Source organism: Herpailurus yagouaroundi, unplaced genomic scaffold (assembly GCF_014898765.1).
Source record: "Herpailurus yagouaroundi ecotype Mexico unplaced genomic scaffold, PumYag 165, whole genome shotgun sequence".
NCBI classification, from domain to species: domain Eukaryota; kingdom Metazoa; phylum Chordata; class Mammalia; order Carnivora; family Felidae; genus Herpailurus; species Herpailurus yagouaroundi.
Genome location: NW_024412406.1, coordinates 24,195,359 through 24,216,509, shown reverse-complemented (window position 1 = coordinate 24,216,509; position 21,151 = coordinate 24,195,359). Strand labels below are relative to the sequence as shown.

Genomic DNA, 21,151 nt, shown 5'->3' with positions numbered 1-21,151 from the left:
TTATGTTGCCACTGGGGATAAGAACAAGCAGATACTAGAAAATTTATCTTTAAAATGAAATCTCAGGAAAGACATATTACATATAACAATTGATATGAAAGATAACATATGACATGATAATGCCTATAGATTAAACATTACAATCTCTATAATCTACGTAATGCTTCAATGAGAACTAAAATATTTCTACCCCTGTGAGTCATTCAAATTCTAAACTTCTGTCATGTGAAGATACTAACACCAAGATGTGAGCACCACGCTAAAAACAAAAGCTCAGCTTTAATAACTCTGTAAAGATTTTGGAAAATGCAGATGGAGACAGTTGAACCCATACATAAGTCTGCCTAGGGTGGCCCTTACTCATAGGATTTTAAGAATCACAACAAGTTTATTATTTAGAATCTACAGGTGTTAGCTTTTATTATTGAAGGTGACCTTGACAGAAAGGCTGTCAGGTCTTGACAGAAAGAACACTGTAATTTCTAGGCGGGCAGATTTTCCATCTTGATTTCTGTAGTCATTACTGCCTTGTCGATATGAGTATTGATGACCTGAATTGTACACTATTCATAAGTATATTTCAACGATTGGCAAACTGACCAATAGTTCGGTTGTTCAATTTTGAGATCACATTAGGCATGAGCAAAATTTTTAGGGAAGATTTTTGATTTGTTTGTTTGTTTTACAAAGAGTTCTGTTTGTTTGTTTTTACCAAGAAATATGAAGAAAATAATCTGTAAGTCCTAAAGTTCCTTTCAAAGAAAATAACCCCTGAGAGCTTTTTAAACATAAAATATGGCTATATGAAGGCTTGTTCATTTTCAGATCTGTTTGTACTTGGGAATGATGTGAGAACAGTTTAGTAGCCCATCTTTCTGTTCTCACTGTCACCGCCCTCTATATCTCCTCAACACCTCTTGCCTGAGTTATGACAACAGGCTCCATGGACTTTGCACAACTCGTTTCTTACCACCGCTATCCATCCAGGAAGATGCCAGAAGGATTTTCCCATGATACTGCTTTCATATTGCTTTCACCCTGAGTGAAAGCAGCCAATGTTTTTTATGAATCCATCATATCAAACCCATGGTCCTTCGCTTGGCTTTTGAAGTCTTTGGCCAAATCTTCCAGCTTAAAACATATCGATCATTTGAGCACTTTGAAACATTTAGACCATGGTAAGCATTTAAAATGTACATGCTGATGAATGGCATTCTAGACACATGTTAGCTCAAAATAAGTATTGAAGAGGCTCCTTCTTTCTCAGAGGAGTTAGTAGACTCCTATAAAGTCAGCCCTTCCAACTTTATTAGATTTCTACTGCAACTATAGACTATATCAGACTCTGGCTCCTGGACTCCAGCCAAAGATCCAACTCTTGAAAGATGATTCATACAGCAAATTTAATTTCCAAAGCTACTTTCTCCAAGACGACATTGGCTTAAAAATGGGTTTAATATAGATTTGATGTTAGAATCAACATTAACTAGACCTAAGCTATCCAATAGAGTAGCCAATAGGAACGTGTGGCTACCTTAAATGTAAAATAATTCAAATGTAATAAAATAAAAATTAGTTCTTCAGTCACTCAGCCACATTTAAAGTGCCTACTAGCCAATGAACACTGCTATTGGACAGTATGAATAACAAAAAAGCCATCATCACAGCAAGTTCTATCGGACAGTGCTAAAGCCCATCCAAAGCCTCACCAAGTTTTGGATTATTTGTTGGAGCAGCATTTTACGTAACAGCATAAAATGGTAGGGCCAGTACTGAGAGTAGGCAAAGTGGATGTCCACCTCAGAATGTGGTCTGGGAGGTATCAGGAAGGCTCACCATTCTATAAAAGATCCTGCTAGATGCACCCTGCCAAGAACCGGAATGGCACGTTAGAGCTTTATCCCCTTAGGTTAGGCCAACAGGGCCCCTCTGCTTTCTACAGTGCTAAAAGTTCCAAAGGAAATACCACTTTGAAGGGAAAATACCTAAAGTCCTGTTTTTGACATTGTGTTGGGTGAAGAAAGCATAAAGACATTTGGATGAGGTGAGGTTCCTGATAGAGTAAGACAAAAGCACAGTGGAGGAAGGGCCTGGAAAGTGGTGTATTTCATGCTGTGATCAGGTCCAGTTCTGAGCATGCCATTTAAGGATAGTGTGATTGCCATTATGGCCACTCTGGAGAAATCCTCGACACATATATACTGAGAATATACGCACGTATGTACGTATGTTATGTACAACCTATGTATGCACATATATACCCAAGAAGCGTCTCTTAATGAGTGAATGGTATATTGAGGCAGTCCTAGGAACGCTAAGAAGGCAAACGATATAAAGGAAAAAGGGTTTTGAGACTTAAATTACGTCTCATCACCCCTTCTATGGCCCCACTCCATCCACCCTGAGAAAGCTCCGAGGACTGACCGGGTACTGTATATACTGTATGCATTCTTCTTCTCCTTCTTAATGAATAGCTGATGCCTAGAAAAGCAACCCCTGGGACACTTGACTGACTCATGAACTGGGTCTGAAGGCCTCACCCCAAAGAGGAATAGACATGAGACTTTTCAAGGTGACCACTTTGAAGTACATTATTCAGATTTACAAATTTAGCATATTTGTTTAAAATCCATTTTATATTTCATCAAGCCAGAGTTAATACTCGTACTCGTAGGACAAATCTATATAGGTAACAGATAATCTAAAAAACGGAGGATAGCAGTTTTCTGCCACTATTAGGGCTGTGAATGAGTTCCCCTCTCTTGGCTACTGGGCTAGCTGCCAGTTCTTAGAAGAATCTAGACACTATCATGGCATTAGGCTCTGGGATTCATTCTCCAAAAACTACTGAACGGTTTCTTTTGACTCTTCCCCCACCCCCACGGCCTGCCAACCCCCGCCCTTCACATTCGTGATTAACAGAAAAACCTTGCGAAGCCACTCAAGTTAAAGCTACATCCCCAAATGATTTAGATAAGTGATAATAAGAATGCTGCCTATCAGAAACAATATAATATGAGCAAATTCATCAATTTATTCATTGTGAACATGACAGCACTGTTCAGTGACTTACCCAAATGACAATTGAGTTACTTGTACTGTTAAGTGATTGAACAACGGAAACCAAAGAGTGCTAATTAAAAGTCAATGTTAACCTCAGGGAGAGTTTGAGGACATGGTAAAGAGCTCTGTCCTTGGCCATATAATATACCACTGAAAATATTTTTCACTACTCGAGATATAGACAGAGAAGTTATTAAGGTTTAAGATCACGTAAAAATCAGAAGGAATGATTTTATGATAAGCTAGTGTTTCTCAAACATGGGCTGCCTGTTAAAAATCCAGATCCCTGGACTTCTGGGTAGAGGCTGGAAATGTACTTTTTGCTAGTTTTCTGGGGGAGACACATTCCTACTAACTTTGAGAACTACAGAACATTTGAAGATTCATAGGGCCAATGGGGCCAATAGATTGAAACACTTTGAGGGAGATAAATTTTAATCACTAGAATTGTACCTCCAAAATAAAAAAGGAAAATTGTTTTCTTGCTTTCTATAAAGTGAAATCCAGTTTAAAAGAAGTCCCTGGTCAGAAGATGTGAGGATCTGCCTTGCGATGAGAAGTCTGTCAACTTTATGACAGGGCATTCAGTGTCAAATAGTATTTAGAAGTTTGGCTTATAAATATAAGTGATCAAACATGTAATTCATTGATTTTTTTTTCCCTGAATTAAATATAAAATGGAAAATGGCTTTAGGAATCTATGGAGAACATTCTCCGTAGCTAAAAACTCATGCTTAGTTTCAGAATCCTGTGTTACTCCAATTTAAAGCTTCTTGCGTTAGAGTCGAGCTTACCCTCACTACGTCCCTCACTCCCCACCCCCCCCACCGCACCCCCCGCCACAAATTGGTAAGCAGATTCTTACCACAGAAATGGAGTTAGTAAGCAGTGCTCCATCCTGTCCCAGCAAATTGGAGACGGTGATTTCAGGTAGGTCCATGTTTTGTGGATGAAATGGTAGCAGGCCATTATGGTTCATTGGGTGACACAGAGAGTGGTAACTGGGTTCGACCTCATTCACGTGCACCAGTGAGTGGTCAGGGAGGGAGGGAGGAGTGATTGGTGGAATGTTGAAGTCTTCACTTTCCAGACTTGGACCAGGGTAAGACTGAAAAGACAAACGACATCATTGCAAATTATCACTCCCATCTTCTTCATCACCATGAACAAATACACATGAGCCCTCAGATCTTATTACAAGCAGCATCCTGGATTTGGCCAAGACATTTCAAACATGCAGATTACCCTGCTGTCATTTCACTATTATTCATGGAAAAAAAAATGCCTCAAAGGCATATGCACTTCTTGTAGAAAGAGTACTTCCATCAGGCAGTTTTATTTTTCCGAGAAACTGAACTCAAACATTGATTTCAAAGGTCCCATTGAAATTTTCCAGAGTTTTAATCTAACTGAATACCTTTTTCATGGGAATTGGGGGGAAGGAAGGCAATTTATAAAATTAATGTGTAATCAAACATGTTTCATAGGACCCCCCACTGCTCAGGTCATGAGACGTCATAAAATGAATTCCAGAAGTTCTGGGGAAATCACTTTAGAGTTTTGAAAAGCGGCATGTTTACAACGGGCAAAAGAAAAATAATTAGCAAACAAGTAAGTTAAGCATGTCGCCTAAGTGTGGTTGCATAGAAAGTTTGATATGGGGAAAAAAAGCCTTTAAAAGCTATTTTTTTTTCCCATGAAGATTATACCATCAAAATAAAGTGAAGATTGTTCTCTTGATTTCTGACAATTCCCATCTATTTGGCTTTCCTCTAAAAGCTGATAACTAATATTACAGTCATTCAGTTTCCTTTCAGCTAATTTGAAAGGCAAAATCACACTAACATTGTTATAATATGAATTTAGGAATAAAAGTCAATCAGTAAGGCAAATAACAACATGTGTGGGGCTTTTCCCTTTGGAAAGCAGCTTTAGAGACAAGAGATAGGGAGGGAAAGGAAAGAGAAAGGAAGGAAAGTTATATGAGGACACTCCCGTTCGAAACGGAATGCGGTAAACATTGAAAATGTGAGGGGGGACTGAACAATAAAATATTGTTTCCAGTTAATATGAAGGCAGAGTGATATCTAGTAGTCCTTTATGCAGCAGGTGTTACAATAAAAAGGAAACGATCTGGGTCCGGTTCATTCTTGCAAGCTTATCTTTCAAATTAGGCATGTCTTCATAGTGTTTGAGTACACGAGTAACAGGACTTTCTCGTCTAACAGCACAGACCCTGCTGAAGTGTGCAAGATTTGCAATGAGCAGGCAGAGGGTAGGAGCCAAAGAAAGTAATGTAAGGTATTCATTGGGTGTTCAGCCAATAAGCTTCATGCTCCTGCGTCCAAGCGCCTGGGGTTATTTTTTCCAGATGGCGTCTGTTTGTCTAACAGAAAGAAAATCTTCGAGTTGCACTTGCTAAATGTTGTACAAGTTTTAATATATTTGTTTAGGTGCTGTCAGAAGGCACGATGAAATGAAGCGCTACTGGGAACATCTGGAATTCAGATCTGGTCACGTAGAGGCACGCGCGGGTTAGAAACTAGGGGTAGGTGAAGGCAAGCTTTGATTCATCTTTGCAGATAAGTTTTCTTGGACATCGAAAGTTCTGCTAAGAAATCACCAGCTCTGAAAGTTCAAACATCAGTTACCAGCTCTTCCTGTTTATAGTTTAGATCTCTTGTCTGAAAAGCCCATTAGGGCTCAGTGTCAAAATTGTAAGTTTGATTAAATTCTCATTTGCTTGATATATTTTAGACCTTGAGTCTATGGATCTAAACCAACAGTTCCCGGGACAAGTATTGATTTAAGAAGAAGCACAAAAGATTTGAAGTGGGGAAGTGGGAGAGGAAGCACTTTTATTAATGCTGGTTTTGTAAAAAGCGCTGTACTGGGTCCTTTGACTATGTCGTCCTCACTTAATCCTCAATGACAGTCCTGTGTGTAGCTACGTTATCCTGTGTTCCTGAAGAGAAAACTGTGAGGCTCAGAATTTAAGTAACTTTGACTCAGCTGGTAAACAGCTCAGAATATATGAGGGATGGATATACGCTGTGACATAGAAGCAGTTTAACCGCTACTATTTTATGAGGCTGAATGATACCAAGTTGCCAACACCCAGTGGTTTTTGATCAACGAAATTTCATAATTTAAGAATTAACATTAGCTTCGGTATCAGGTCTTTCCTCATCCGAAATCCCATGCTAATGCCTATCCCACTAAAATATTTACTCTATATGAACACAAGAAATCATAATTTGTCTTTTCGTCAACACTTCAAAGGCTGAACTTGTTGATGCTTATCTTTTAAGAATTAAACGGTGTCTGTTTGAAACTTCACTAAGTAACATACAGTTAATGCCAGGGATAAAGGGAAAAGATGTTTTTAATTTTATAAATGCTATTAAACCTCAGAAAGTACTCAGGGATATTCTATCCATGGCATACCATAGCTTTACATGCATTTCTCCAGTAGTTAAATCTTAATTTGTGGTGTTTTAAAGGAAGGTTTAATTGGTATCACTTTACATTCAGCGATAACAATTGTACTGCAATTTAACAAAGCTACCTTGTTTATTTTCATGTAATTACACATTAATGTTATTTAATCCATGCACTTATGTACCAAAACCACGGATTCCACAACCTAAATGGTAACGGGTAGTTACGTGGATCAGGGATTTTAACAACATAAGGTTACCTGGTAGTTTCTGTTCTTTACATTAGAAGTCACGATATGGTTATTTGCCAGGGGCCTATTACAGTGTAATTGATGCCATAGAGAAGTATCATAATAATTGTATAAACGTCAGAATGTCACAGAACTTGCAAAAACCTCAATGCCAGGCTAATTACTAATTATTTTTTTTAATGTGGAAATGAATTAGCTAATTCCTCAACATTGATTTCTAGGACATGACATCTTTATTTTAATTCCTAAAAACTTAATAGGAGTAAGTCTGACTTAACAATAGTAAGTTATATACTAGAGAAAAATCACAGTTTTTGGAGGAATGTATTACAAGAGGATATGGTTCAGTATTTTCCTTATTCCCCCTGAGGCTGCCTGGTTAGAGTCGGTATTCAGTGTGTATTGAACGAATTAACAAATGAATCACTGAATGAATGCATAAATGACCGAATGAAAGCTAAGGTGACCTTTTAAAGGCAAGAAATTTGGGGATATATCACTTTTATTCCAAGGGTTTGAATAAATAACCTGTATTCCCCAGACTTTGCACTGGTCAGCTGACGACACGGTATGTAAGGTTAATCTCTCAGCATGTCAGGAAGACGAAACTATCCTGCTACAGACATGGAAGCTTAAGTAGCTCAAGAAAGGCTGGCGCAAGGTAGTGTGGCCTGCTGATCTGTCCCGAAATGGCTTGCACTCGCCCTTCGGTAGTGACACGGAGGTCCCAGAGGACTTTTGAGGGTGGGTTTGGGGCTCCTGGATTCTCAGAAGTGGCTGGAACCTAGTCCCTCCTACAGGTAGAACATCAGCTAAGGACCCCATGGAAGCCTCAGCTCCACATCAGGATCCCTTGGGAACAGCAGGTCTGATGCCCCATGCCTGGCCAGCAGCAAGGGCTGAATTATACAGGTAAGTAGAGAGCCGACGAGAAGGTATTCTGAGCAAAGGAACAGGGACACTGTGATGAAAGCAGCGGAAGGGTAGTCCCAAAAGTCTTCTGTTAAGGTCATCCTTGGGTGATACAGTGGACCTACTACACTTGTCTACTGACTTAGGGCCCTTCTGACTTGGGCTTATTTCCTTCCTTCAAGTCTCAGAAAGGCCATGAGTTTCAAGTATTTTTCATTCTCCAGTTGTCTTGGGACCAAGAATCCTTTCTAAGGCCCTTACATATTTCATGAGAAACAGGACTATGTTTTGTTTTGTGTTTTCTTTTTTTAAAAATTTTTTTTCTTTTTTTTTCTTTTTTTTTCAACGTTTATTTTTATTTTTGGGACAGAGAGAGACAGAGCATGAACGGGCGAGGGGCAGAGAGAGAGGGAGACACAGAATCGGAAACAGGCTCCAGGCTCTGAGCCATCAGCCCAGAGCCCGACGTGGGGCTCGAACTCACGGACTGTGAGATCGTGACCTGGTTGAAGTCGGACGCTTAACCGACTGCGCCACCCAGGCGCCCCTGTTTTGTGTTTTCTAAGCCTGAATTAGAGACCACCAAGGAGTCAACCCCAGGTCCTCTGAAGATCCACAGGGCTCGATTCGAGAGTAGAATTCTGGAGAACAGGTATGGACTTTCAAGGTGGCATCGTATTCCTTATCACTGTTCACAGTGCCTGTTACCCCTTCTAGTCTAGAGATCAGAATCTTACCAGCAGACTGAGCCATACAGCTTGCCTTCTCCCCGGGGAATGATAAAAGTCAAGGGTGAATATCTATACACATGGAGAAATTATTCAGGGATAGTGGCACAAAATTCAAGCCAATATATATATTTTTTCAACATTTACTTATTTTTGGGACAGAGAGAGACAGAACATGAATGGGGGAGGGGCAGAGAGAGAGGGAGACACAGAATGGGAAACAGGCTCCAGGCTCTGAGCCATCAGCCCAGAGCCTGACGCGGGGCTCGAACTCACGGACTGCGAGATCATGACCTGGCTGAAGTCGGACGCTTAACCGACTGCGCCACCCAGGCGCCCCCAAGCCAAGATTTTTAATTTTATTTTGCCTCTTCACCAGGTTCACGAAAGGTAAATTGGAAACAAGTATGCAAAGTGATTTGCTCTAAATAACAGCCAATCTGTACGATGTAAATGATTCAAAGAACTCAAAGTTATATTATTGCTACTTAACCAGATTCTCTCTGATCTGAAGCTACTCACTGGTCCTAGACACAGGAGAGTCTCATCATGTCGCTGGTGCTGGGATGTGGCATATGACAGCTCTACTGTGTGACCAGGGAACAGAAGCCAAGAGTCATGGAATGTGGCTTGAAGCGGGCTGTACTGACACAAGGCTTGGCTAATTCCAAAATACGTAGGAACTTTTCAAGGCCACAAAGGGACCGTTGGAAACATTAAAGTAGTATTAAAAATTACAAAATTATATTATAAATATATATTTATAAAATTATAAAAATATAGAATTAAAAATTATAAAATTATTAAAAATTATAGATTTGGGGGTCAGTTGAGAGTACTCATAATGATTCCTTCAGTGACTGATAAGAACAGCCAAGAGCGTGCTGGAAGGACCTGAGGCTCTGGAGTCCAGAAGATAGGAACTGCATCTAGGTGCTCTGAAGCATTTATTAGTGTGGGTTCTCGGGCTGATTTCTTCCTCTTTGTGAGCCTGTTTCAAAACCTGCTTCATGGGGTTCTGTTGAGCATTGAAAGCGAAAACATAAGGTAGGTAAAAAGCCTACTAATCTATGTCTGCCACACAGAACGTTAATAATGGCAGCTTGATAAATGGCAGCTTTAGCATAGCTACAGCTATTATTAAGTGGGTCTATACATGTCGTGGAATGGGTCATGTCCAAGAAAACAAACAACGACAGACAGTAGAGGAGAGGGTTTAGACATCATTATAAAGGAATTTCGGTGTATTTGCCATTGAACAGAACTCACACTGAAACAAACTATAGCCCCATTCATACGTAACGCGTTCATTCCAGTGCTCCTCCTAAGTAGCTGAGATAAAGTCTTGCCTTTATCTTAATGGAATGAAATTGCATTTTTGAAATTAAAGAATAAAATGATAGGGGGAACCAGCAAGCAGGTGAGGGCTGCTGAAAAGCTCGCAGGACACCTACTTATCCCTGCAGAGGGCCACAACTCTGCTCTTTCCGGGAACTGCGCAGGCAGACCCGCAGCCCGGACTGATGGCTTCCTGACAGTTCCACTCCTATTGACCCGGGGAAAAGGCCAATGAACTCGGGAACCACAATTTCAGTGTCTAAATTTGCAACAAAAGCCATCCTTGCTAACATACTGCCTTGTGTTATGGAAAGGCTGTCTTCACCGGGAGATTCTTGGCAAGGAGGTAAAACTGCTAATCAGACGGCTTTTTTTGAGACTTGAACCAAGAGACTGGGTCACAGGGAAGTAACAGAGGATCCTTCCAATCTCTTTTGATTTGACCTGTTTGGACGCTTTTTTAGCCACTTGGCTAAAGCCATTACCCCTGCCCCTGTTGAACCCTCCCAGGACCCCTATTTTAATGACAAGGGAAAGGAAATTTCTCACCTGGTTTCTGGAAGATCTCATTCCCCCTGTCTGTTTAATTACATACTCGCATTCCTTTTTAATCATATTGCTTAACATATTCCATGACCCGGGTATCCTGTTTACATTTTCTCCTTCTGCAATCCACATTGCCTTTTGCTACAGCCTGTTCTTGTTTTTTATTCTTATCCTACATGACTGCATCTGGAAGTGGGATGTTAATTAGGATTTTTCTTTTGACTACAGAGAATTCATGTTTTCATACCATCTAGGTAGAGTGTTCATATATGCTGACCAGGAAAAAATAATGGGAACTCTCTTCTGGACTTTGCCTTTTCTTCTCTTTTTAAAATCTGGTTTCCCTACCAGAGGGGTCTTGTCTTTGTGGGTCTCTGTCCACACATTGCAATCATTATACAGAGCACTCAATCTTTGGTGACAAGAAGTCCCATAACTCAGAAGAATTCAAAAGATATCATCTTGTACATACCTTTAAATTATGTGATGGCTTCATGCAATCATGCATATACTAAAAATATGGCTATGGTTATAACATTGTAAAATATGTTTCTCATATAGATCTTTATTTGAAAGATAAATAAATAGCACTGCCATCACACATCTATAGAACGCCTTAATTTTTAATCTGTAACATAATTCCCGAAATTTCAGGATAGAAAAATACCAATGTTTAAATATGTTTCATCCTTTATTGAAAATTCTTGTTGCATGATTCAAAGAACTAAATGCAAAGGAGAGTAAACTGAAGAGTTTATTCGAAAAATGAGTTTTTTCAAAAAGAAAAATGATAAACTTCCTGTGTGTGCTTTCAGAAGTTAAGACATTGCATGTAATGGTGATTTCTCTCGAAAGAGTTTAAACAGCATCAACATTAGCTCCAATTTCTTTTGAGAAGACCTTCAAAAGTAGGTATTTTTCAGATTCTTTTGTCTCTGCAGGAACAAGGGCTGATAGCTTGAGACTATAATGTATTACTGTGGAAAGCTTCGGTCTGTTACATAAATCATCTTAACACTCAGCAAGAATTGTCCAACAGTGCCATTGATGTGTTCAAGCCAATGATCCTGCAAACAATTTTTTTGTCTTTCCTCACATGTTAGACAATAGCAATAAATCATCTTCATTTAAAAACACACAATGTGCTAATTTTTCAAGCAACAGTTATCAAAGTGCAATTTTTTTTTTTTTTGGTAAAAAGTACAAAATTTATTTTATTTACGCTCATTAATCTTTGTGACCTGTGCTAATAAGCAAAAGGCCACAAGCGCCTCAGAGCATTTGTTGTGTACCTACTATGCGTAAGGCATCCTCCAGAGTGGGATTTGAGATACAGAGAACTCTGAGATGCAGTTTGTTATGAGGGAGGTGAGTCAGAAAATATTTAAAAACTTAGGCTCCCAATAAAGAGCGTGTTGGAATCAAGTGTAAACGGAAGTAGAACTACTTGAAGCTGGGATGATGAAGGGATCGTAACAAGCAGATTCACCCTGGATATCAGGAAAAAAAAAAAAAAACAAGGCCTGGATATCAGACACTTGCGCAGAAATGCACTACGTGATCGCGGGAGGATCATAAAACCAACAAATGAGCGAGTCTGGACAATGCGGCAGGGAGATTCGACAGCAAAGTCACGTCTTCAACTCTTAGAAAACTTCAAGGGCAAGATCGGCCCTACTGACCAAAACAAACTTGGGGGTCCTGAGCCCAAGTCAGTCCTCTACTGGGACTGGTTTTTATTGGATTATGTTTTTTTCATAACTGAAAACCCAGTGTGTAAAGCCTGAATGAGACCAGAAAACTTGAGGTTGACCTGAGGCCGCCCCAGCGAATGGCTCTCATTGGCTCTTAGGGCCAGGACTGGGTGAGCTTTGATTCCATGAATAGGCTGAAGCTTTGAGGATTCAGGGGTCCTGGGGCAGTGAGCCAAGCACATTCAGATCGGGGATGGGGAGGGCAAAGTAGTCCAACACTCTTCTGTGAATCAGGGCTGGTGCTGAGGCCACTTCTCCACAGACTTCCAGAAAAGTTCTTAGCATTTACATATAGGCATTTCTCCTGCCACACTTTATTAATGATACTGAAATGGGGAACATTTATTTCCTCTCAGTACCGTTTGGGGGCCTACGTGAGTCTCCGAGTCACATTTCTAGGGGATACTTTATTTTATTTATTTTTTTTATTTATTTATTTATTTATTTATTTTAAAAAAATTTTTTTTTTTTAACGTTTATTTATTTTTGGGACAGAGAGAGACAGAGCATGAACGGGGGAGGGCCAGAGAGAGAGGGAGACACAGAATCGGAAACAGGCTCCAGGCTCTGAGCCATCAGCCCAGAGCCCGACGCGGGGCTCGAACTCACGGACCGCGAGATCGTGACCTGGCTGAAGTCGGCCGCTTAACCGACTGCGCCACCCAGGCGCCCCACTAGGGGATACTTTAAAACCAGTGTTGTGGGCTGTTGTCATATGGGCCTCCCCTTTGGTTAAAAAAACAAAACAAAACAAAGCAATTCTCCCCAAAACACACAAAAAACAAGCTTCTGGGAAATAAATAACGTACCCCTCCCACCTGCCCCCCATAAGCTACAATGCACACAGGAATGATTAGGAAGAACAGATTAAGAGCAGGAGTCACTTCTGAAACCCTAATAGGGGCCCAAGGATGCTCCTCTGGTAACAAGTTGTCATTCTGTACTGAGCGTTTAAGAGGGTAATTAAAACATTGAAATTTCACTGTTGAGCACACAATTTTATGTACAAACGCAGCTATACTGTTTTTAGTTTTTCAGATGTTTTGAATTCTCACATTGAGTTCATACATTCTGAGATTCAGTTCAACATTTTTTTTTTTGCTTTATTTTATAAATAATCCATGTTAACCAGAAAAATATATACCTATGGAAAGAAATCACTGTTAGTCCATCCACTCAGAAAAAAAAAAAAAAAACCCACTATTAAAACATGTGCGTCTTTTGGGGCGCCTGGGTGATTTAATCAGTTAAGGGTCCGACTTCGGCTCAGGTCATGATCTCGTGGTTCGTGAGTTCGGGCCCCGTGTCAGGCTCTGTGCTGACAGCTCAGAGCCTGGAGCCTGCTTCAGATTCTGTGTCTCCCTCTCTCTCTGCCCCTCCCCTACTCGCACTCTGTGTCTCTCTCTCTCTCTCTCTCAAAAATAAATGAACATTTAAAAAAAATGCATGTCTTTCAAGATTTTGTATATACTCCATATTTGCCATTTCATTTTAGGTTTTTAAGTCAGATCATAGAGCTCTGATTTTGAAGGTAGAAACACGATATGAAAATCTCAGCTGATCTCTTAGTAGGTATAGGGACTGAATTTTTCTAAGCCTCAGTTTCCAAATCTGTAAAATAGGGATGACATTTGTATTCAATTCATTAAGGGTAATCATCATTAAATGAGATGAATGAGATAATATAAATAATTTGAGTAATATACTGGCTCCTATGAGCAATCAATAAATTGTTTGCTACATTATTATTTATATTATTTTATTATTCCATCACATAATATAATCTGATCACTGAAAACGAATCATGAATGTGTTTTCGTGCCAATAAATATCATTTACATTATTGTTTAAATGGCTGCACATCATATCATCGTGTGCATGTTCCATAATTTATCCTATTGATTCCCTATTACCAAATATTTAGGGTTTCTGATTTTTCTGTTATGAGACACATTGTGATGAATAACCTTATGCATTTTTTCCCCCTTCGGGTATTGTTCTAGAGTTCTATATTTATGCTCAAGTGGAATCCCAGAGAAAACCCTGGAGATTATGCCTCCCCTCTGCAGTTAAGGAAAATGATGTGCAAAGAGGTGAAATGATTTGCTTGGACTTAGAGAACGAGGTGGGTCTAGAGGACAGTGATAGCATCATTACAGATTTATTTTTTTTTACATGTAATAACTGAATAAAATGCACTGGGTTTTAATATACCATGCAACACCACATACAGCCTTTAAGCTTTGATAAATTTTCTTTTAAAAAAAAAAACAACCTGTGTTAAATTGATTTTTGGTCAAGTTCTATTTGCTCAGTCACATGCCGGCAGCCAGCGTGGAATTGAGCACTGAGTGCTGGCCTGTTTTTATATGTACATATTTCATACGTACACTTAACAATACATGGTGTATGTGTTTACGGCCACTCTTCTCATTTTTGCCTGTTGCGTGGAAATCAGTAAGTGTTGGGGATGTAAAATCACATTCTTCACAAAGAAGCCAGATCAGCAGAGGAGGAAAAGTGCACAGATGGTCTGTGCTCTTGGTTTGTCTCCTCCCTCAATCAAGGGGAGCCAGGAAAGGGGGGTTCCTGTTTCTACCCACCAGCCTCTCAGAGGCAATTCCTACTCTTTGGATCTTTTACCAGGAATCAACTCTAAGTGGATCCTTAGATATTTGAGGATCATCTTACGTCCTCTAGTCTCTGCTAGAAAACAAGCTTACCCAAGTGGAGCTGAAGACAGGGACATGGAAGAAACAAAAAAGTTGAACAACTGGAGACAATTTCCTCAGTTTAGTGACCTGGAAGTGGGATCCCTGGGGAAGAGTAGCCGGAAGGGTCTTCTGTGGGAAGCCTCGTACTTTATTTACCGCCCAGAGGAAGAAAGGAAAAGTGTGAAGGGCGGGAAAAGTGTACCAGCCCTGGACAAGAAGAGCTGTGAGAAGACAGAGGAAACAGGACAGAAGTGGTGAGAAAGGGGTGGGTAAGACTAGAAAGGAAGGGAAGGAAGGAATCGTCGCCCTGGATAAATGAATAAAAGAAACAGGGACCGCAAAAGCACCTCACCTTTGTACAGCTTTTATATGTGTTTGAACGAGTAGGAGACATGAAACTGAAGTTAGATTATGAAATTGCTGCTTTTGTAGGTAAACGATGGAAATTGGCAATTTCATTTGGTCCACCCTAATATTTTTCAGAATATTCTCACACGTGTAACAGAACAGAGCAGTTCTCTCAGTACTAACGAGGTGGCTGAGGTTAGTCCGTCAACATCCGACCTTGACGTTCTACAATAAAACAAAGGCTAGCTGAGCGAGGATGGAATTTGGCTGGGGCACGAGGCTTTCCTAGCCCAGAATCTTAGCTCTGATACTTACTAGCTTTTTGCTGTTTGGCCAAGCACTGTACCTCTGTCATCCTCACTGAACTGTTGTAAGGATTAAATGAGATAATGTATGCAAAGCTTTTGCTGAGTTCCTTGCCAGACACAGGGGACTGCCAACTGACAGCTTTTATTATTATTATGGATCTAGTTCATTCATTACCGTGGGGGTCGGGGAGCGCTAACCTAAACTTCTAGTCAAGCAGAAGCTTCCCACGACAACTTACCATCATTTTGACAAGCAAGACGTTTCAATGAAGTCAGAGCAAAAGAAATAAACAGCTCAGTAGTCACAGTATCCAGGAGTTCAGGCTTCCCTGAGGCCAACTTGTGTCTGGGGCGGCCAGCCCCGACCCACCCCTGCAATCCTATTACCTGCCCTGAACCCCATTCGTCCTAGGCCACTCTGCTTCGTGCCTTCAGACAATTGCAACTCACAGTACGTTTAGCCCTTCTTGAAGGAGGGCCTTCTGAAATGCAAGGAGACCCCCCCAGGTGCATACCGGGAAGCCTGCATACAAGAAGTCGATAACGTTTGGCCTAAACAATGACCTTGAGAGTCCTTGTGAGTTTCAGAGCAGGCTCTTCCATTTGAATAATACAATGGTGGGACTAAGATGTCATTTGCTTGACTCTGCTTGCGACAGGAACAATTATAACGTATAAGCAGCAAGGAATGTATGGAGAATATTTTCCAAGACAGGCACCAATTAATTTCAAACCACTAGGGCTATAGTTATACGTTTTTATATCCAAACTGTGAAATAACATAGATCAGAAAAAAAAAAAAAAAAAACAACAGGGGGAGAGAGAAAAAAAAAAAAATACGGATAGACATAAAGATTAAACTGAAACCTGTGTTTCTGGGAAGTCTAGCTAAGTCTGTTCCAAAACCGAGGAACTGAAACTACAAAGGGAAACTTGATGCTTTTTAAAGGTGTTTAGGTGGCAGATGAGGATATGAAGAAGGAGGTCTCAGGAGAGATACGGGTGGGTGGCAAAAACCTCAGCTTTTCCAAGCCTCAGTGTTCTGATGCTAAAAATGGGCAAAATCGTTTCTATCTGAGGTACTGGTGCGATTAAATGTTAGTGTTTGTTTCGAACAATCTTTAAGTGCCTTGGAAAATGGAGTTGGCATAGACAGATGACATCATTCAACATGTTACTATTCTTAACTTGAAATACCATACCTATTTTGTAGACATTCTTTAGTGACAGGTTTACTGTAATACGTGCCAGACGAAAAATCTAGCAAGTTCTACACTGCAAAACTTCACAGGAAGGATCATCTAGCTTTTCATAATTGTTCACATGCTGGAGAGCAAATCCACAAAATACAATTTTGAACAAGCCGATGGGCTACGTTCAAAACGTACCAAGCGCACCTGTAGAACTCGTCAGGCAGTGTCCTGGAGACATAGCACCCTTCCCTGCGCCAAAATGCTTTGGTGTCACTTAACAGCGGACCATTGAACACACCATCCTCCAAACAAAGCTCAATGTTTTTTTGAGAATCTGTTCTTACCACCAACGCTATTCCACTCAGATACATTCAGAGTTTTTGTCACTGAAATGCATTTCCCTAATGCCTTAAAAAAACATACTATTAAACAATTATCATAAAATTCACAAGCATACTCAGCAACAAACATTCATTCTGTGAAATAAAAAATGAGTCTTATATTCACAAATCCCACAGCTTGGAAATGTATATGACACACAACATTTAACCTGTCAGCTGCCTCATTAGTGTCAATGAGTGGGAACTGGCAATCAGTAGATGTGCTCTACATGTGTTTATGTTTGAAAATTTCCCAAAATAGCTCTGCTAGAGAGGTTGATATAAAACACTTCTACTGGACAAATGAATCTCAGTTTAAATCTTATGGTCTCCTTAAAAATTTTTTTTTTTTTGAGGAATCATATTTCTCATGTAACTGATCATTTACAGCCAACAGAGTCAATACCCCACTAATAATAATAATGATAATAATAATAAAGACTGGGTGGCTAAAAAAATCATCTAAATTTCAGTCATACCAATATGTAAATGATCAAGAAAATATGCAGAAAGACTGATGTGTGTTTGGCCATCAAGAGCCCCAAGATATATATTTGTATGGCGCCCGTGTTCAGAATCCATACAGCTATTAAGACATTTTTATAAACTGTAAGAAATATGCAAGCTCTTTCAAGATATAATTCTGAAAAACAGACTTCCATGTAAGAAGCCAATTTAGGAAGAAAACAACATAAACAATAGTAACTTGTGTGCTCAAGTGAAGCATCTTTTTAATTTTGAGTAATGAAGATGTCAAGCCAAATGCTAGAGTAGTTTAACTTAATTAGGTGGCCTATTTTTCCAGGCTTCCTTTCATTTCCCATTGAAAACTCAGCTTGTATGCAAGGCAACAAGAGCAATTTTGTCTGTAATGAATACCTCCGGGACTGCGCAGAGTAATCATTTGAATGTTACACTGAAGACTGGTTTGAGTAACTAGTTTGGGCTTGTTAAGATGCCAGACTTTGTTGGGCTAACTAGATTACTCAAAGCATGGCAGCTTTGCCATTTTATTGGGTCAACGGTCAAAAAGTCAAGTTGACTTTATTCCTGAAATTTCTGCCAAAAGGAACCAATCTAGAAGTAATTGGTCTAATTTATAGTTGAAATTTATGTCACAATCACGGAAATTTTATGGCCCGTAGTCAAGGGAGGTGTGTGTGTGTGTGTGTGTGTGTGTGTGTGTGTGTGTGTGTTTTCCAAAAATGCTCGTTAAAATATTATGCTTTCTAGGCCCTTTTTTTCATACCTCATTTATACTCTAACCTAGAGAATTTTCTCATTAGAAAACATGTAATTAAAAATATATTGTTTTTAATATGTTTGCATTGTAATTCTAACAGTAGATTTAAGAAACTAATGTACAAAAAGAACTTGGAGAATCCTATTGGTTCCATGGCCATTGGATTGCTTATGAAAAACAGGAACACAATATTATTGTAGGAAAAACTGCCTATTATGATCTAGTTTGTTATCACATTAATTCTTTGAGTCCTGTACTTGAAGTGATTCGCTGCGAGTCGGGAGTGCTGGTGCCTTTTGTTGATGTGTCGAGGCAATGGCGCCCGGATGCAGAGAAGCTACTGGAACGAAATGAGCAGGGCCAGAATTGCTAAGCGGCTTCAGTGCAGCACTGAAAAGTCACCGCAAGTAGAAGACTCAAAGAGCTCATATGATTTTTTTTTAAATGTACGCAAAATATTTTAATCACCAACTCATCTTTTAACAAACAATACTTCTGATGTCAGACACTCTAGGCACAGGAGATACAGGGAGAAACCAGGGTGAGCCCTGTTTTCAAGAGCTTGCAATCATGTGGGCAAGACGAGGAAGTGGGTACCAATTCTACAAGTTCGCTACAGGCCACAGAGGGACGAACATGTACATCGACAACTCCGACTACACACTAGAGAGGCGTGGAAGAGGGAAGAGACACGGAGCATTCGGCAACAGGAAGAGGAGAAATGGAAAGGTGGAAGTGAGGTGACGTGGGAGAAATTAATGAGAAACTCTGAAGCCCGGGTCTCAGGCAGTAATTACGTAGAAGGAAAGAAGAGACAGGTTCAAAAGCAGAATCAACGCTATCTGAGATTCACTCAGGGTTGAGTCATAAGGGAGACGCTCTTGGTGTCTTGGTGACTGTGTAGAGCGGTGCTACCTCTCACGACTATAGACAATACAGGAAATAAGAAAGCTTGAGGGGTGAGGGAGTAGGTTGGAGGTGATGAATGTTGATTTGATGAATTACTATGTTGAGTCTGAGCTGCAGTCAGGAACAGGAGCCAAGTGGAGTTAGAAATCAAACCTGAAACTCACATGAGCGGGCTGCCCTTAATATCTAGACGCCCTTCGACTTTTATATTCAAAATACGTGATATGGAATGTGTTAAATGCTCAGTTTTAAGATTCTAGGAAAAAAATAATATTGCATCTATTTTATCATCATATTTTTAAATGTTTGTTTATTTCTGAGAGAGAGAGAGGATGAATGGGGGAGAGCAGAGAGAGAGGGAGAGACAGAATCCCAAACAGGCTCTGCACTGTCAGCACAGAGCCTGATGCAGGACTCGAACTCACGAACCATGAGATGATGACCTGAGCTGAAATCAAGAGTCAGATGCTTAACCAACTGAGCCACCCATGTGCCCTGATTATTGTGTTTTTTCATCTTGAGATTTGAGGAACCAGGTAAGAGACAGGATTTCTGTGGGGGAAAAGAAAAGAAGCAAAGGGAAACCTGCACAAACTGAAAATAATCCAAAATCAGATCTCAGGTCAGGACATTTAATACTTCAGGCTTACTGTGATGCTCAGAATTAACCATAAAAATTGGTTCAAGTTTAAAGGATAGGTATTCATGGAAATAAGGAGGAAGGAAGGAGAGTAAGAAGAAGAAACAAGTGGGGTGTCTGGGTGGCTCAGTCAGTTAAGCATCCGACTTTGGCTTGGGTCATGTGTTTGTGGGTTCGAGCCCTGCATCGGGCTCTGTGGGCTGACAGCTCACAGCCTGGAGCCTGCTTCGGATTCTGTGTCTCCCTCTCTCTCTGCCCCTCCCCTGTTCGTTCTCTCTCTCTCTCTTTCTCTCTCTCTCTCTCAAAAAGAAACACTAAAAAAATTTAAAAAAAAAGAAGAAGAAAGGAGGAAAAGGAGGAGAGAAGGAATAAAGCAAGCAAGGAAGTAAGGACGGAAACCAAACAGAAGGAAATGGTTTAGCAGAGTAAAAGCCAAGGTCAAGGAGGAAGTGATTTATTGAAAATATGGTTCAGTCAAGTAACTGTCTTGAGCATTAAGCTTCTCTATGACCTGACACCATAAAAACCTTGTGATTCCCCCATCAAGTGATTATTTCTTGCATAAAAAAGATCAGTCCTTCTCAAACTTTTTCACGTAGTACCCCAACAGAGGCATGCATGAGAATGTTTCTGCATCCAGAGAACTGGAGAAAATGTCACCAGTGTGAGTGGGAAGCTTAGAAAGAACAGAAAACAGAAAATGATATTCTGGAAACTGCCATAGAGAAAGAAAGAAGGAGACAAAGTAATGGCACATATTCAAAATGAAACACAAATAAATAAAAAAAAAGATTGGATTCAAAGAAAAAAAAATAAACACAAACAAATAACCTTGGTGACATAGTTTAAATCAAGAGAACCAGATTCCTCTTCTGTTTCCTTTGATGTATTTACTTGAAATGAACACTTATATCTTGAGTAGAATCACATATAAGGAGCTACTGAAGGTACCATAATTCTAGGGGCTGGAGACAGGGGCTTGAGTTTTTCAAGGAAAGGGGCCTCAGGGCATGTGAGTCAGAGTTGAGTGGGTTTGGAAGATTCCAGGGAAGAGTGAGAGCTAAGGTGGGGAGCCAGATCCCCCCTGCCTTGCTGTTCTCTACTCCGCCATATTGGTCAATCAGACATGACGAGTTAAAAATGAGAAAGAAGTGACTTTATGAAGGACTGTTGTCCACACTTCACATCTGGCTTTCCTTTCTTTAACATGCTCCCATTTTGTCACAAACTACTTGGGAGGAGATCTGCAAGCTCATGCGATAACAAGCAACATGGTCCGCCCTTAGCCGGGGCCTAGAAACACACAAAGAAGTCTTGCATCACATGCTTCAAATTCTATGCACTCAAAGGTAAAAAAAAAAAAAAAAAAAAAAGGTTAAGTGGT

General features: G+C 40.1%; 1 protein-coding gene across 3 annotated transcripts in view; it reads right to left on the bottom strand.

The window, feature by feature from the left end:
- TOX (thymocyte selection associated high mobility group box) overlaps window positions 1-21,151 on the bottom strand; it is a 310,418-nt gene that overhangs the window by 126,902 nt on the left and 162,365 nt on the right. For all 3 annotated transcript variants that reach the window (XM_040487734.1, XM_040487733.1, XM_040487735.1), the window contains one exon: window positions 3,929-4,171. In XM_040487734.1, the coding sequence (XP_040343668.1) occupies window positions 3,929-4,171 (243 nt within the window). The remainder of the gene's footprint in view (window positions 1-3,928; window positions 4,172-21,151) is intronic.